This window comes from Lolium perenne, chromosome 5 (assembly GCF_019359855.2).
Source record: "Lolium perenne isolate Kyuss_39 chromosome 5, Kyuss_2.0, whole genome shotgun sequence".
Classification (NCBI taxonomy): Eukaryota; Viridiplantae; Streptophyta; class Magnoliopsida; order Poales; family Poaceae; genus Lolium; species Lolium perenne.
Genome location: NC_067248.2, coordinates 229,996,748 through 230,014,481, shown reverse-complemented (window position 1 = coordinate 230,014,481; position 17,734 = coordinate 229,996,748). Strand labels below are relative to the sequence as shown.

At 46.1% G+C, this 17,734-nt stretch overlaps 1 protein-coding gene and 1 long non-coding RNA gene across 20 annotated transcripts; one reads left to right on the top strand and one right to left on the bottom strand.

Annotated features, from left to right (window-relative positions):
- Positions 1-5,669, top strand: LOC127302186 (uncharacterized). Of its 19 annotated transcripts, none has more exons than XR_007852720.2 (6): positions 1-243; positions 816-1,105; positions 1,214-1,319; positions 2,047-2,145; positions 2,372-5,095; positions 5,241-5,669. XR_007852720.2 is itself a non-coding variant. In XM_071820350.1 (6 exons), the coding sequence occupies exons 1-3, from the start codon at positions 6-8 to the stop codon at positions 1,031-1,033; spliced, it is 393 nt and encodes a 130-aa protein (XP_071676451.1). In that variant the 5' UTR covers positions 1-5; the 3' UTR covers positions 1,034-1,105; positions 1,214-2,145; positions 2,372-5,095; positions 5,241-5,669. The 19 variants fall into 19 exon arrangements, 2 of the variants coding, with proteins under 2 accessions (XP_071676451.1, XP_071676450.1); XR_007852710.2 differs by having other exon boundaries at positions 1,651-2,145; XR_011745618.1 differs by having other exon boundaries at positions 816-2,145; positions 2,372-2,525; positions 2,654-2,724; positions 2,895-5,095.
- Positions 5,670-8,775: 3,106 nt separating this feature from the next.
- LOC127302185 (uncharacterized) lies at positions 8,776-14,083 on the bottom strand. Its single transcript, XR_007852702.2, has 2 exons — positions 13,252-14,083; positions 8,776-9,344 (listed from the first exon to the last, which is right to left on the bottom strand). It is a non-coding gene; the product is annotated as an uncharacterized lncRNA (long non-coding RNA).
- Between the last annotated feature and the right edge of the window lie 3,651 nt (positions 14,084-17,734).

Sequence of the window (17,734 nt, the reverse complement as noted above, 5' to 3'; positions counted from 1 at the left end):
TCAGAATGTCCCGTAGCTCCCTCAAGGTCCGCCGCCTCCACCGGAAGCAGTTCGTCATGTCGCCATCGCCGCGAGGAAAGCGCAAGCCGTCGCTTGTATCGCAACCTCGCGCAGTCACCATGGCCAGGAGAGGAAGCGCAGGCCACCACTCACCCCGCCACCTCGCATCATCATCATCGCCGGGAGGAGCCGCAGGTTGCTGCTATTTGGCGATTGCTCTCCATCTCTCCCTCGTGCGCCTTGGTACTCCCTCCATATGCCACCCTTCTCCTCTTGCCTCTTCTCCTCCCAGTTTTGTCCGTCCATGCCCCCCCCCCCCCCCCCCCCTCTCACTCTCAGACTTGGGAGGGGAAAGGTGAAGGTTCTTAGGAGATGGGGTGGCCGCTGGGATCCCCTCACCTCCATGTGGTGCTAAAAATCCCCAAATCCTAGGTAGGGGGCGTTTGTGAAGAAGAAGGTCAAGGCCACTTTTCTAAGTCATATGTTGTTCAGTTAAGTTCTCAAGTGATTGAACCATGCGATTTAGTATTGTTCTAAACACAGTGTGTGCAGGTTTGAGGAAGAAGAGAACACAGATTTAGAAGATTTCCCATAACCTAACTTCAGATTTTCGGGTGATCAATTCTAGGAAAACCTACCGCGCCCTGAAAATAGGATGTAAAAGTTTTTCCATTTATGCTTTATTTTGGAAGTATTGTCAATTGTACGAGTCCATGTGGGAGTGACTTTTGCGTCTCTGCTGTTCCAAATTCATTCGCTAGAAGCCTGGAACCATCATACCTATCAATGCATCTTATTCGTCATGGTTATTGCAGAAAATTTGAAGAATGGTCATATGCTGAGACACCGGATCCTGGATGTGCGTGAGGACGCACTGCGATGGGAGGTGAGGGAGTGGGAGCGGAGGGCTGACGAGCAGAGCCAGCTGCTGGCAGAGCTCTTGCAGCTCATTGGGATGCCCGAGGTCCGTACGCTTTTCTTTGCACATTCTTTTCTCTATGTTGTGTTAAATCGTATTGTCCTGCAGATCTGACTATCACTAAGTTTGTTCCAAAGTATGGTTTAAACAGATCCATTTAAGCTGAAGAATGCCAAATCATCTCAGGTTTGCTTGACCATTCTTACACTGTCAATGCTTGGTTTGATGTTTTTCTTTATTCAGTGCTATCTATTATCGGGATACTAACTGCAATGGTCGATGCATATGCAAAAGGAAAGCTACAAATTTTGGACCAATTATCAAAGCAATGGTTGCAAGAAGAATTTTTTAGAACTGGTCACCCTTGAGAAGGTTGCAAGATGCAGATGCAAAAGGAAAGGTGCAAATCTTGCATTGGTCCCAAGCACAAATAGAGTTTTCTTCCCTTCAAAATTCTCTCTTTAATAATCTACCTTTTCTGATATATGCTATATTCCTACTCTCTCTTGAAATAACAGAAAATGCTTAATAACAATATACATACAAATCTAATAGAAATAAGTAGTGTCTCTGCAAATGTAACACCCTAGGATACGGTAAAAGATTATACGTACATGTTCTGCTGCTCAATTTATGTAGTGAAGTCACGTTGAAGAATTGTTATATGCAAGTGGGAGGTGTCAGGTTTTACCAGAGGTCACAATTATGATTTACTACTTTTTTCTTTCCAGCAATGAAGGTGACTTTTCCCTATTAGTTCTTAGAAAGCATGAGCGCATCCAGTAGAGACGAGATTGACATCCTGCTCTGGGCGAGTACCACTGCGGCACACCACGCTCCTGCAAACAGGTTTGGCAGCAGTAGCAGCCGGCACCGGCGAGGACATGAAGCCATTGGATTATAAAACTGCATGCATTCTAGGAGGCTGGCTTGATTATCCATTGTTTTCTTTCGCACACAACTGCATACATGTTGCTCATCCTTGGTTATATCCCATCTTGCTAGCTAATGTATTAAATGAAGTATTTGTTTTGCTATTGTATCTGCAGTACTCCATATATTATGTTCTTTTGATCTCAAATATAGAATCTATATACTTGAGATAATTAGCGTGGGTACCAGTGCAGGTACGCAACATGTAAGAAAGGAGTGGAGATGAGAGAAAAAGAGAAGAGAACGGGAATTGAAATTTTTTGCCAATTCAACCACATATTTGCTTTCACAAGGTTAGCTTCTCTATAGCTCATACCATAATTTTTTTCAAATGCATGCTCGAGATATGGTGCACTATGAATTAGGTTTATTATGTTTTCCATCGCTGCTAGGGATACACAACTAAGTCTGTATTGCTCCTGGAAGTGAAGATTTGGAACAAATATTTGCCTAATTACTCTGTACTAGAGGTTAGTAGTGTACCTTTCGGATAGTAACCCGCTCGATCCTCCTTTGCAGAACTGGTTGATGCTCTCAGGGACAATTTTTGTTTCAGCATATATACTTCAGTCCGTATGTGCGTTATTTACTCCTTGGTGTCTTGACATGGCGTGGGATGGTAGCGAACAGTTTCAAGGTGCAGATCTTCTTCTTCTGTTATTGATGCCACCTGGTGAGATTTGTCCAACTCCACTTTGTGGCATAGGTTTGGTCTATATATACGATGTATTCATGGCTTGATTTGTAAGGTGGATATAGGATTCCTGTTATTTTACAACTAATAGTGGCAAAACTATTTAGGAAGGTGTATAGGATCCTTGCTGCTTTATTCAGGTGGAGGAAGACATTGAAGCAAAACAGAAAAAAAAAATGTATAGTTCTACCTGATATTATGGTGCACTCCCATGCAGCAGAATATATATCTTTAACTGATGTTATGACCCAGTTTGTTTCATGCCGTGGTCTGTTACCTTTCTTACTCCAGATCCGTTTGATTCTGGTATGCCTCGTAATTTACAATTGTTTTCCTTTTCTCCTCCAGCATGAGGCTCAGCTTGTTGATAATGGGACTACATTGTCAGGGTTCTGCAAGTCTAGCAGATATGGGTCAACTGATGATGATTATGCGAATTTAGATGGCACCACACCTGAACACTGAACAACCATATTATCGGCCACCTGTTCTCCATCACCGGTACTCCGATAACAAGGTTCCAGTAATCGCTATATTGCGTATAAAGCGTGAGCGAGAGCTAGAAACGAGGCCTCAGAATAATCGTTGGGCATTTAAAAGGGTAGCCTACATTTTTTTTTGTAAGTATTCTTTAACATAAGGCTCATCATTGATTTGGTGGCATCTTATTTTCTTTGGTGGTGGAGGTATTGTTTTGGTTGTACTCCCATTTTTTTTTTATTATCACATTGTAGGTTTTAGCAGCTCTTGTATATTATCATTACCAGAATACCACATTCTTTATTTTTAGTTAAATTTGATTTACTTTTCTGAAATGGTACATCGCAAGCACTGTGCACTCGTGATTACTAAATCACCACAACGGTGTCGTCCATGGATCAAATTATTTCGTGGATTGGATTTCACTTGCCTGTCTACGGTTCCCTTGCGTGTGCTCGGGATAGGTGTTTTGTATAACTGTTTCGCCGTATTATTAAGTATTCCCCTTTAGTTTTTTTCTCTATCTAGAAGTCTGATGAGTACAGATGCCTTTGCCAGACTGCCGACAAGTGAAAGAAACATCGCTTTCCTATGTTCAGCAGATAATTTGGCACAGTTCCATCATGAATAAAGTGATACACCAGTGAGTTTTCTGTCACCAGGGACCCAGGGAAATGTGCAAAGCCCTCCCTCCCTACCCCGGCACCCTACCCATAACAGATGGTACTGATCCTAATGGTGGTGCCACCAGATTGCTTCCGTTGCGAGGTGTAGGCCTGCAGTATTTGAACAAGTTAACTTTGTAAGTGCTAAGCAATTGGCTGGTTTAGCATTGGAAGAAATAGGTTTGACCTGCAACACGTAGCTAAATTTACTTAACTTTCCAGGCTTTCTATGTAAACCACTTAGACAATAGAATTCAGCATTTTGTAAATGAAAATTTGAACCAAGATTTAGATCATTGCACGCTATTAGACATCACTTATGTGGTGAATCATCTATTTTTTGATGTTCTGAAGAGTAGTTTAAGTGCAAGTCATATAGCCTGTAACAGGGAGCTTCAGGAGGTGCTATTCTTAACTTTCATGCTCTCTTTTTTCGTTCATTTCATGCATGTGGACTTGCTAGAATATAGAACTGACGCCCCCTTCCTATTTCAGCCTGATGGGTTCCCCACGATGCTCTTCTACCCAGCTCGGAAGAAAATCTTTGGGCGTGTTTATTCTTAAATACAGTATTTCACATCCTATTTAGGGGTGCGTCTGGTAATATGTTTTTTCTTTCAGTTGGTAGCAATAACATCGCCCGCACATGGCTTCTCAGCAGTGCTACCATCTAAATTTGCATCTACCGAATTGTCTCTGGACTCCTGAAACTAGCATAAAACATGCATGCTCAAGTTTAGTGCATATTTCAAAGCTGCCAATCAGTATGGTGTTTTTCAAGGATACATATATTCCATCTCTAGATCTCCGCAAGCTTGCATATGTGCCGTATATCGATGTTTAAGGTTAGCTGAAAATGATAAATCTGCTTTTAGTATTGCATTCTGTCTAATGATTCAGTTTGTTTGGCTGAAATTTGCAGATAACTTTTGAGGGGGATCGGCTGGTGGTGGAGATATCAAGTTCATCAAGAGCCATGCTGGCATCCTTCGGAGGTTAAAGTGCAATGTTGCAAGAAATATCAGCTGACATGATCAAGGCCCTCTGTTACTATGTGATGGCTCCAAAAAACTCCTGCTATCATACCTTCGTGTTTTATTTCTAATATTGTTTACTCATGCTGCTCATGTGATACTAATATTATTGCCACTGGTCTCTCATTGTTGTATATCTTTTAAGAAAAGCTTTTGGTAGCCAAGATGCTGATATACGTGAGATACATATTGCATCCATTTCCACATTAGTAGTCAGACTTCAGTAAAATGTCCATTATCTACTTTCTTCCAATTTAAGCTATAATATTTAAGAATAACTTTACAAATTTTTTTTAGATTACAAACCATTGATGCTGGGGAACAAAGCGTGCATAATAAATGAATTCACGCGGTGGAAGGAAAACACAAGGTAAGTGGCTACAAGTGAAATATGAAGTGGTGCTCCCATTCTCATTTTTCACATAAATGGATATTATTCAAAATATTCTTATAGATGTACAATAGCCGAAAGAAGTTATATTTGTCAAGAGTTATTACATTTTTTCCATTCGTAGATATGTTGTCAGGATATGCCATGAAGACACTCCTGAGGTGGCCACCGCATCCTAGCAGCAACAGCCTAGGATGGAGATCCATTTAGGTGGCCCTCGCCACTATCGGCCTGCGAGGAAGATCTGTGAAGATCTGTGTAGACCACCTGTCCAAGCCACGGCAACCTATCATGGAGCCACCCGTAGGTGGGCACGACATCTCTACAAACGCGACTGGCATATGTTGGTGAATACAAAATTTAGAAGCAAAGCAACTGAATGATTAGTACTGTTGATGACTGTAAATTTCTGAAAGGAAATGATTAGTTTTAGCATTTGTTTTGGTCAATGCCACTGCTACCGCTGATGTTATCTTTGTAATCAGAGGTGTTCCGTCCGTGATCTTACTACAGTTTGGGCTAGGCTTCTGATATACGACTGACAATTTTTACACAGGGTACATGCTACTTCGGCCCCAAATTAAGCAGCTGGCAGCACACATAAATGATGAACCAGCAAAGTGAATACTTATGCACTTGACAGGGTTGCTTGTATGTTATTTCTCTTTTGTGTTTGCTGGAACTAATTAGTATACAAAAATTCAGAGAATGCTTCAGGTTATAAGCATTGGTAGCGATTAGGATTTTTCCAGGCCAACTTCAGTAGTTATGCTTAGAACTTAATACGTGCCCCAACATCCTCTTAATATGCGTCATTTAGGTTCTCGAAAAAAGTGAATTCACAAAAGACATTATAAGTGATTCTCATTCATTGTATCACCTGAACAACCCTTATTAGAATTAGAACAATCAAAATAATAGTGATGTTATTATTAATTGGACAGAGTATCTTGCCGGGCGCGTATAAGCGTTCGCTGCTCCATTTGCAGTTTCGTGTACTTGAACCTAATTTAGTTTAGTTATAGTAGCAACTTATTGTAAAACCTAAGAGATGATGGTTGTGGTAAATTGATCTAAATTTAGATGCATCTTAACACTCTTTAGTATATATATACCATTCACATTTAGAAAAAACTTTTAAAATATTTATTTATGGATAGAGGGAGCATTATATTGGTAGTTACTTTTTATCGCTGCTATTAGAATAATACCGACACGCACTCCACGGGTTCGTGCGCCAAGGCGCACATCAAAATCTAGTATTTCTAATGGTTTCTCGGCCACGGTGAACTTTCTCTCTAAAACACGTTATCAAGTTTATTTCTCCCTATCGTATGTCCAATTCAGCTATTCTGGTTCTCTGCTTTTTTTCTTAGCATTGCGCGATCAAATCAACAGAACCAGAAGCTTAATTTGAAGAAAAAAAAGTGGAGCAGAACTGACAACGAAACTGACGAAGAGAGTTCACTATCCAACAGCAGCAACAACAGAGGTGTTAGGGGCTCGCGACCATGCGCGCGACGGAGGACCTCCCGCCGCCGCCGCCTTGATCTCCCGCCTCCGTCGAGCTCCGTCGCCGCCGCAGCCGGATCCGGATCCTTCTCGGCGTCCTCTCCCCGCCCATCCCGACATTCGTCGCGTCCGTCGCCGGGTCGCAGCGGACGCCCTGGCCGCCATGTCGCCGGCTCCGCCTGCACAAGTTCGTCGCCGGGATCTCCCTCCACCGGCTGCCCCTCCTCGACCCCGGACATCCCTGCCTGCTGCTGCCCCTCGCCGGTCGTCGCGGCTGCCCCCGGCTGGACGGTTTCGGGTGGAGAACTCCGGCGCGCTGGTCTCACCTGCGGACGTCCCCGCGCCTGCGGCGCCTTGTCGGCCACTCGGCTCTTCTGCCGGCGCCGTCTCCGGCCTGCTGCCGCCGTCGTCGGCATCCCTGCCTCCTGGAGGTTTGCCTTCCGCAGCGCTGGCTAGCGCTGTTCCGGGTGTTGGAGAAGCTGTGAAGTTGCTGGAGGCCGCGACGGCGACGGCCGCGCCAGCAGCTGTCCAACATCTCGACTCGGCTGCTCCTGCTACGCCTACCCTCTCCACCGTGCCGGCGCCTGCTACGTCTTCGCCAGATCTCTCTGCCCCGCCACGGCCTGCGTTGTGGGTCTCCTTTGCTGACGACGCTGAGGACAGCGATGTGGATAGCGATGAAGTGCTGGCCCCACAGACGCCGCCGGATGTCACCAAGACCTGCTGCGGGGCTGATGTACCGTGTCCTGCTGATGGGGACGGCGTGGAGGGAATTGGGACGCTGCCCCTCGCTGCCATGCAGTGGCCTCCATCTTGGGCGTCGGGTGCGGACAACATCGACGAGGACGGCGAAGAGGAGCTAGTCCCCCGGACGCCACCGGCCTCCAAGACCATCGACCTTGCTGATATGATGGAGGTGGATTGTGCTGCGGGCGAGCATGATGGATGGCACGAGGTGTTGCCGCGGCGCGGCCCGCGCCGTCCGACTCTGTCAGCCCCGGCTATTGCTCGCCGTCCTGTCCCTGCTTGGCTCAAGGGTAGATGTTGCAGGTGCCTAGCTCCTGGTCATCGTGCTGTGGTTTGCTGCAACCCCTTCAGGTGCTCTCGATGCCTTGAGAATGGTCATCGGGCAAGTGATTGCCGCAACGCTTGGCGTCCTCTTAGCTTCTTGGAAGACCATGTTGTGTCGTCGCCTCGCCAGGCGGATGCTCCTTGCGGGGCCCAGGTTGAGGTCTCGCTTCCGTCCGTTGTGCATCGTCATCGATCATGGGCATCAGTTGCTGCTGCTCCTGTTAGCTCTTTGGCCTCAGTGGATATGCGATCTGCCTTGGAGGTGCAAGCCGGGTTGATTCAAGAGGCCGTCCGTCCTCTTCACGAGGCTGTTGACTCCTTGCATGACTGGATGCTTGCGATTGGGGGCTTTCTGGAACGGGCGGAAGCTGTGTTGGATAGGCTCTCCCGATTGCCTGCCGATCCTTTGGTTCTACCTGTTGTTGGCAAAGTGGGTGCGACCGGAGCGAGCCTTCATGGTTGTTTCTCTCCTCGTGCTAGGGCGAGCTCGGTGATCACGGCTCCGGTCATGAAGATCATGCCTGAGATCCTAGAGTTGTGTGGTGGTGTGCTTACGCCTCCCTCCGTCGAGGAAGTGAGGTCCGACTCACACGTTTCCTCGGATGTGGCTTCTCCGACGTGTCTTGGCTTTGAGAAATGTGATGTTGTTGATGCAGTCTCTCTCTCGCTTGACTCCGACAGACAGATGGTTCCTATTGATGATGGGGTACCTAAGTCTGGACTGTCGGCTTTCGTGCCTGGAGCTATCGTCGCCAGGGAAGTTTGCGATTTTCTCGCCACCTTGGCTACTGCCTACCCTGGATCTGCGGTTGGATCCACGGTTGGCTGACGGGTGCCCACAATGTCGTAGCATGTCCTTGGCGGCTCAATGTTGGAGTGTCTTGCGTGAGTGTTTGTTAGTGCTGCGGTGTTGAACTGTTGGAGTATCTTGTTTGTGGGCGTGTGTGGGTGTGTTCTTTGTGTGGGCTTGGCCCTGTCGTTGTAGGTTTTCGCCCGGTTTTCTCCTAAAAACTGGGCACTCTCTTCTTAATTAATAGATGAGGCAAAGCTTTTGCCTCTATTTCAAAAAAAAAAAAAAAAACAGAGGTGTTCTTTTTCCACATTAGCAGCAGCCGCGGAGAAGTGACTGAATCGCAATCTTCCTACAGGAGCAGCAATGACCAAACTGAGAAAGTAATCATCGTCCATCATTGTTCAGCTCAACCGTCCACGGGCGAACAGACTGAGGAACAATATACTCCTTCCAATTAACAAACACGCAAACATCTGTACTGCCCTGTTACTGTCTAAAACCGAAACTTGTTTTTTTTTCGATAAGGGGGAAAAGCCCCAGCCTCTGCATCAATCGATGCATGCGGCCCTTTATTAATCTTATTAACTTATTCAACGAATCCGAAATACAAACTTATTACAAATCATGGATCGCTAAGAGTCTCAACATGAACCAGCCATCTGAAAAAAGAAAGAAAAACAAGCCGCCACAAGATCTTCATGTGAGCCGCCTGTCAATACGCCAGCCGCACCGGCTGTAGAAATCCCGAGCTACCGTCGCCAACCGGTTGCACCCAATATCCATGTCCTGGCGCACATCCTCCGGCTGGAGATAGGACCACATATGGATCCAATGGGTAACCAAGGGAATAACCTGCAGAAAAGATGGGAAGCTTTTTTTTGTTAAAGACAAAATCATTCCGGACGTTCCAGATTGCCCAAAACAAAGCGCTCACTCCAACTCTAATAAGACCTTTTTCCTTTTTAGACACCCCAGATAACCAGTTTCCAAACAAAGTTGAGACATTCTTAGGGGATGGGATCTTAAAAGTCAAATACATAATGCGCCAAAGCACTTTTGCAAAAGAGCAATCGAAAAAAAGATGTTTTATTGTCTCATCTTGATCACAGAAACAACATTTAGCGCATCCATGCCAATTACGCTTTTTCAAATTATCTTTTGTCAAAATAACCTTCTTTTGAAGGAACCACAAAAAAATCCTGATTTTAAGTGGAACCTTAATCTTCCAAATATATTTTTTAAAATTGCCTACTGGAGCATCGAGCAAATCAAGATACATGGACTTAACCGAGAACAGACCCGCCGCTGTGAGATTCCATTTAAAAACGTCATTACTATCCGAGAGATGAACTTCCATAAGACGAGTGATAAGATGTACCCATCTATCCCACCTATAGCCAACAAGTGCTCGCCTAAAACCTATGTTTAAAGGGATCACACCCATCACCTGAGCTACTGAAACATTCGACCTATTTACTATACGATACAACGAGGGGTATTGGTCACAAAGGGGTCTATCCCCAATCCAGACATCTTCCCAGAACCTAGTGTTATGCCCATTTCCCACCTCCATCGTCCCTCTCATGAAGAAATCATCCTTTACCTTCATCAACCCTTTCCAGAAAGGGGAATCTGTTGGTCTCACAGAAACTTGAGATAGTGTTTGATCCTTAAGGTATTTATTTTGCGGAAGTTCTTGCCAAACACCCCTTTCATTAATAAGTTTAAATAACCACACTTGCTAATCAAACTCTTATTTTTTAACTCAAGCACCTCTACACCTAGCCCTCCCTGACTCTTGGGTCTGCATATCATATCCCATTTTGTCAATCTGTACTTCCTCTTGTGTCCATCACCTTGCCAAAAGAACCGGGACCGGAAAAAATCTAATCTTTTTCTAACCCCAATCGGAACCTCAAAAAAGGATAGCATAAACATTGGCAAACTCGTGAGGACAGAGTTAATAAGAGTTAAACGATCCCCATAGGAAAGCATCTTACCCGCCCAACAACTATATTTTTTCTCAAACCGATCCTCCACCGGTTTCCATTCGCCATTTGTTAGCTTTCTAAAATGGATGGGAATTCCCAAATATCGAAATGGCAGAGAGCCAATATCACATCCAAACAAAGTTTTATATTAAATACGGAGGTCCTTTGCCCGTCCAAAACAAAATAGCTCGCTCTTGTGAAAATTAATTTTCAGGCCGGACAATTGTTCAAAAATGCATAGAACCAATTTCATATTCAGTGCTTTGTCTAAATCGTGTTCCATGAAAAGTATAGTGTCATCCGCATACTGCAAAATTGAGAGGCCACCCTCGACTAACTTGATCATCCTCTTTTGCTCTCTGAATCATAATGGCTAGCATATCGGCGACTATATTAAACAAGATAGGAGATAGCGGATCACCCTGACGAAGTCCCTTCTTAGTCTGAAAATAGTGACCTATGTCATCATTCACCCTAATACCTACACTGCCTTTCTCAACATATCTTTGCACCCATTGGCACCATGTTGGGTCGAAACCCTTCATTCGCATTGTCTGCTGCAAAAACTCCCAATTAACCTTGTCGTATGCCTTTTCAAAATCAATTTTAAATAAAACCCCATCCATTTTCTTCCTATTAAGTTCATGAATGGTCTCATGAAGTATTAGCACACCCTCTAAGATATGTCTTCCTGGCATAAAAGCAGTTTGTGTTGGTTGTACTACGCTCTCTGCAATACCCGTCACCCTATTAGTGCCAACTTTTGTAAAAACCTTAAAGCTAACATTAAGGAGGCAAATAGGACGATATTGCTGGATTTGGACTGCATTTTCTTTTTTAGGAAGTAGAATAATCATTCCAAAGTTTAAATGGAATAGAGGTAGGTCACCATTTTGAAAGGAGACAAACATCTCCATGAGGTCCACTTTAATTAGTTCCCAGAAGTATTGATAGAATTCAGCTGGAAATCCATCAGGTCCCGGGGCTTTATTCTTTTCCATTTGAAAAATAGCCTCATGGACTTCATTTTCAGAGAATGGGGCAGTCAAGATACTATTCTCTTCTGCCGAAATTTGCGGTATATCCTGATTTCTCGTTTCCTCCATACTACAAGTGCTCACCATAGGGGGTCCGAATAACATCTTATAATATTCAGAAATATAGTTCTTAATGTTTTCCTGCCCAATAATCATCCCTTCGTCTTGCTCAAGTTGGAAAATATTTTTCATCCTATGTTTCCCATTAGCTATATGGTGAAAATATCTAGTATTGTCCCCCCCTTCCTGTATATGTTTAACTTTGGCTCGTTGTGCCCACTTTGACTCCTCATCACGACGTAACTTGGCAATAGCATCCTGAGCATTGCGCAAAGACCGACACTCCTCGTCGTCTAGAGGATAAGATTCAGCTTTACAATCAAGATTGTCAATGATGCTAAGTAAGTGTTCTTTCTCGGCTTTATAAGAACCACAAAGGTTTTTTGCCCAGCCCCGCAAAAACTGTCTAAGATGTCTAATCTTTTTCTGCCATTTCTCCATCGGATTGGAACCAGATGATATGGATGTCCACTCACGAACAACCATCTCCGCGAACCCGTCATGTTTCAGCCAAGCCAACTCAAACGAAAAATGGAACTTATTCCCTTTAAAAGCTTGGTCCCCCGAGTCCAAAAGCAAAGCAGTATGATCTGATCCTGATCTAGTGAGGGCTCTCACCGAGACCAAAGGAAATTTCTGCTCCCAAGAAACAGAAGCAAGAACTCTATCTAACTTCTCATAAGTTGGAGTATCACGACGATTAGCCCAAGTAAACTGTCGACCCGAAAGAACTATCTCTCGCAAGTCTAGACTTTCAATGATGGCATTGAACAAAAAGGGCCACCTCGCATTAAAGTTGTCATTGTTTTTCTCTTCTTTTCGACGAATAATATTAAAGTCCCCCCCTACCAGAATCGGCAAAGCCTCATTCTCACAAATACGGACAAGCTCGGCTAGGAATTCAGGTTTATGCTCATCTTGAGCCGCCCCATATACCGCTACAAGAGCCCAACGAAATTGATCAACTTTAGACTTAACATAAAATTTGACGCACCTATCAGCCGCCACAACTTGCTGTACCTCTAAAGAGCTTGCATTAACCCCAACAAGAATACCTCCAGAGCGCCCAATCGGGGGAAGACAATACCACTGAAAGTCTTGTCCCCCAGAAATATTATTCAGAAAAGGGGTCGAGAAATTATCTCTCCCAGTCTCTATAATCACAAAAAAGTCTAGTGTGTGTTCAAAAATGGCTTCCCGCACAAACCTATGTTTTGCTGGATCTTTGAATCCATCACTATACCAAAAAATACCTTTCATTGATACTGAAAATTTAAACAGATGGTTTCGATTTCTTACTCAATCGTACACTTCGACGCACTATCTTAGGCACCACTTTTTCTCTTCTCGTATAAACTCTTAAAGGTTTCCCTTCCCGTACAGGTTCTTTCTCCTCTGTGAGCAACTGTGTATTATCGGCCAAATCCATTGCAAAAGCAGAAGCTTGTTCTAAAGCCTCAGATTGTAAGGATTCATCATCTTTACTAACCTCTGCTAAATTCTTTTTTATCATTATGAGGGTTCTATTGTTATCAACTTCTTTGATTTTTTTAATAGTACTAGATATTTGAGAAGGAGAAGACCCCAATGAAACCCCCAACTTATTTACTCTTTGCTTAAAAATCTCATCTGGGATGGAACTTAAAGAATATTTGGAGGGAGATGAAGTACCTAAAAATGCTGGGCCGTCCTTGGCCTTTGCCAAATTTTGAGCCCTCTCCATATGTGTAGCGTCAGCATCACTTTGATGCATAATTCGTTTGCTTGACCTAGATCCCATCACCGGTGGAGCAACACCACCAAAAGCCACCACCTTGTCAACCGAACACCGTCCCCCGAGGAAAACTCCAGTGCCAATTCCAGTATTAGCTTGAGCAACAGAAACATATGAAGAAACATGAGTATCCGAAAGAGCAGATGGAGTAACAATATCACATGCGATTTTAGAACAGAAAGAAGATGTATAAACGCATGTAGTATTAGGAGTCACTTGCTCCTTACAAGACTCTGAATTACTACCTTTGTAACCAGATGAAAAAACCTTGGGAGTACTACTAGCAATCTCAGGAGATGTCGTATCATATGTCACATGGGGATTATCTTCGGGGCCATGTGAAAAAGCAGAAACTGCCGCAGCAGAAAAATCCTCTGGTTTCCCATTCGACCTATGTACCGCATCCGAACGAAATCCCATGCTTGCTGTCTCCCTGGCTTCCATGGCAATAGGCTGCAACATCTCTGTTGTTTCCTCGGCAGAGAGGCCCAGTGTAGTTTCCGCGGAACAAACAGATACAGTAGGCGTCATTATCAATTTTACCGCTGCATTAGTGACATGTGTTTCCCTCTTCATGGCGATTACAGAATTAACATTCAAAGGGGGCAGCGGCGACGGCAGCCCATCCTCGTCCTCCTCATCATAGTCAGACCATAATTTACGCGGAACCAAACTAGACACCTTGCTTGCTGACCAGGATTTGACATCACCAATATCAGCCCAGTCACAATCAATCTGACCAACTTTGAACACCGGCAGAGAGCATCCCTTAGCTGAAGTATCTTTGTTGGGTTGTTATGAACCGGTGGATCTTGATTTGGTAAAGATGTGGAATTAGCCCCACCACTAGAAGGCTGATCTTTACCCTTTGGTGTCTCCTTTCCCTTTACCTCATCGTTGGTAGCATCATCACTAGAAGGTGCATCACTCATAAGAACATCCTCCTTAATCTTTGTAAGGTCTGATTCAAGCTTAAAAATGAGCCCATACCCCTGCCCATCATACATGTGATCCACCGTAGTAGTTGGAATATGTTCAACTCGAGTGACCTCCACAAGCATTCTCACTGTGGTGTGAGCCCTAGTAAACAGCATATCCACCTCCTTAGTCTTCCCAATAAGAGATCCAACACCGAAAAGAGAGAGGTAGTCACACCTCTCTTTGTAACAGACACCATGCGCTCTAACCCAAACAGGAGTGACATAAAACCTGTCTAACTCAGCCGCAGACCATTCTTCAAAATTTAGGAACATAGAAGTCCCTGGGACTGGCACTTTGATAATCTTAGTCATCCTTGCTAAGTCAGCCTTTGAAGGGAAAATTGTTTTAAAAGCACCATCTTCGGTAGGAGTGAGATCCCATTGATGATTCCCCGGTATGATCCACTGTAATTCATTAATAATCTCCATGACGAGATAAACTCCCTCTGTGACGGAGATACGGCCAACCGGGCCACTGTCATGTTTAAATGTAACCTCAGAAGAAGCAGGAACCTCATGAAACATAAGCTCATTCCGTGACACACCATAGGTAATGGCAACAGGTTTAGGCATAGATAACAAAGGACAGTCCTTAGCCGCGTGTGAAATCTTTTCACAGTATAGGCAAAGAACCGCATGATACAAGCATCGACAAAATGTCCAAACTCACCACACTTTAGACACGAACCTTATCAATCTTTTTCGAGCACGAGCGAGATAAAGCCGCTCTTGAATTATCAAGTGAGCCATTGTCCACATGTTGTGAACTCACCACGGTGGCCGATCCACCCAGAAAATTTAAGCTGAAACCTCTCTAACTAAACTCTCCGTTCACGACTAGTACCATTTCCCTGAGAACCATCATTAGAATTAGGCCGACGCGATAACGGTTGTTGTTATTGTAAAAACGGCCGGACCGAAAATTATTATTGAAACTTCTGTTCCACTGTTGCCTATTGTTATTGTAAGGGCGGGATCTGAAGTTACCCCGATTCTGAGAACCATAGTTATTACCATACCCATTGTTACCTTCAAAATATCCTTCCTGGAATCTACCAAAGTCTTGATCATCGAAGCCATCATACCTCCTATCACCAAAACCAGAAGTTGCACCCGAGCTAGATCCATGATCGAGCGAGGTGGCACACCACCGGACCACTCCCGGCCGGTGCGGCACCACCCTGGCGGGAACAGCCACATTGGAGACGGCCGCCCCCGGCCAAGAACACCGGTGCACCACGGCCGCCACCACAACCCCGCCGGTCTCGCGGCCGGGGGTAGTCCTGGGTAGCACGGGCTGGCGCATAGTAGGGGCCTGAGGATTGGATGCCCGAGGAGGAACCGGTGCGTTCCCCACCATTGGAGACAGAACCCTAGCCTCCACAGGTCGATGGGTAGAGGGAGATGGGCGAGATTGACGAATGGTTGGCGCTGGCAACCCTCGAGTGATCGAGACCCTCCTAAAACCCTTGGGTGATATGCTGGGCCTTTGCCCATTGGACCAGAGGGGCCCAACGCAATGCACCGTCCCTGTATTCCTCTGAAAAATCGGTGGCCTACTGAATTCAAACACCCCTGATCCTGAATTAACGGCCATCGGAGAACTCCGGCGAACACGCTGAGAAGGTCGACGGCGCTCTAGGCCGTGGAAAGGATGAGGAGGTCGTCGGAACCGCCGACATCTCTCCCTCCTAAAAACCTTAACCCATTCTGTAGCATCAAACTCTTGCAGAGAGAACACTGTCGGCTCTAGGACAGGTATTTTCAAAGATTTCTCAGACGGAGAAGATCCACGCAACTGCGGACTAAAATCCGGCGAGGAAGCCCCCGATCTGCAGGGCAAAACCGACAACAACAGCGCTGCACGACGCTGCTGCGCCCGATGATACATCCTCTTCACATACCTGGCCGACGGAACCGAAGAGATCTCAGGCGATGACTCTCGATAAGCCGCCGGCGACTGGGGAAGAGGCTCCTCTAGACCCTCCGCCTCGTCTTCCTCGGACAGACACCAGAACCTCCCGCCAACGAACGGAGAAGCAGCCCCATCCATAGTCGCGCCCAGGCCGTCGCCCAGGGCGTCGCCCAGAACGTCGCCCCTCATACTGCCCATAGAATAGAGAATCGAGAGAGGAGAAGAAATAGACGTCGGCCATGGTTGGCTGTCCTGCAGTTGGGCGGACGAGAGCCCCGTGGTGGGTGCTCAGTTGGGGAGGCGTGGTGAAACTGGCCGGCGTAGATGGCAGGGAGTCATGCCAGCGGTCGCGGGACGCGCCAGCCAAAGAGACCCATGCCGGCCGCCGCGCGTCGCGACCACGCCGGAGGCTGCAGGCGGCGTTGTCTGCTCGTTGATTGGGGCATGAGGTCTGCTTGGTGGCAGCCGGCGCGCTTCCTGGCGGCGAGGCATGGTCTTTCCGGTGGGGGCGGGTTTCTCGGCGGCGGCACGCGAGCTACATGCTGGCGACGGAGGAACAAGGCTGCATAGGGACTGCGCCCGCCGGAAGAAGAGCGGGGTCACCGGCGGCGAAGGCGCAGGGAAGGGCGGGCTGGAGGTAGGTGGCTGTGGCTCGTGGGGATGGGAAGCGCCTGGTTGGATACTGGATAGAGATATGCGTACGGGGATGATTTTTTTCCGCTCAATCGCCTCCTTATATGCGGTGGTGGTGCTCAGAATAATCGGTTATATATATACCACACACACGAACTTTGCTTCAAATGTCCAATATACGTCGATTTCATTCATCAATTTGTTCATTAATCACCTATTTGTTTGATATATTCGTCAACGAGATCGAGACGCCGCGCCGCGACCACGGAGTATGGAAGCCGACTTTCTAGATCTAGATCTAGATTGAGCGGTCAATGCGAGATAGTAGATCTAGATCTACATAGGGAGATGTGGGAGATGCATGTAGGAAGAGAAGATTTGCTAAAAAAAATATGATTTTGTTTGGTCAAATTGGCCAAATTGGGGGTACAAATGGACAAAATTGAGCTGGGTTGGGAGAAGGCTCGGGTTGTGTGGAGTGGAGTGTAGTGGGTGTGTGAGTGCTGGTTGGTGGCTGAAATAACTCCCAAGTTACTTCCGGCGCACCAGGACCTGGGTGGACCCAGGAAACACTGCCGGCGCACCAGCCCAGGAGTGCGCCGGCAATAATTGCCGGCGCACTCCTGGGCTGGTGCGCCGGCAGTGTTTCCTGAGCCTGGCCCGGATCGGCCGAGCCCATGCCAGGATTTATCCCCGGCGCGTCTTCTCCTGAGGTGCGCCGGCAGTATGCCTGCATCGCCGGAGGTGCGCCGACACCAATTTCCACCGGCGCACGTCCAAGGTGGTGCGCTGGCACCACTTGCATCCACCTATAAGCTTTTTCCTAGTAGTGATAGTGCCCTTTTGTTAATT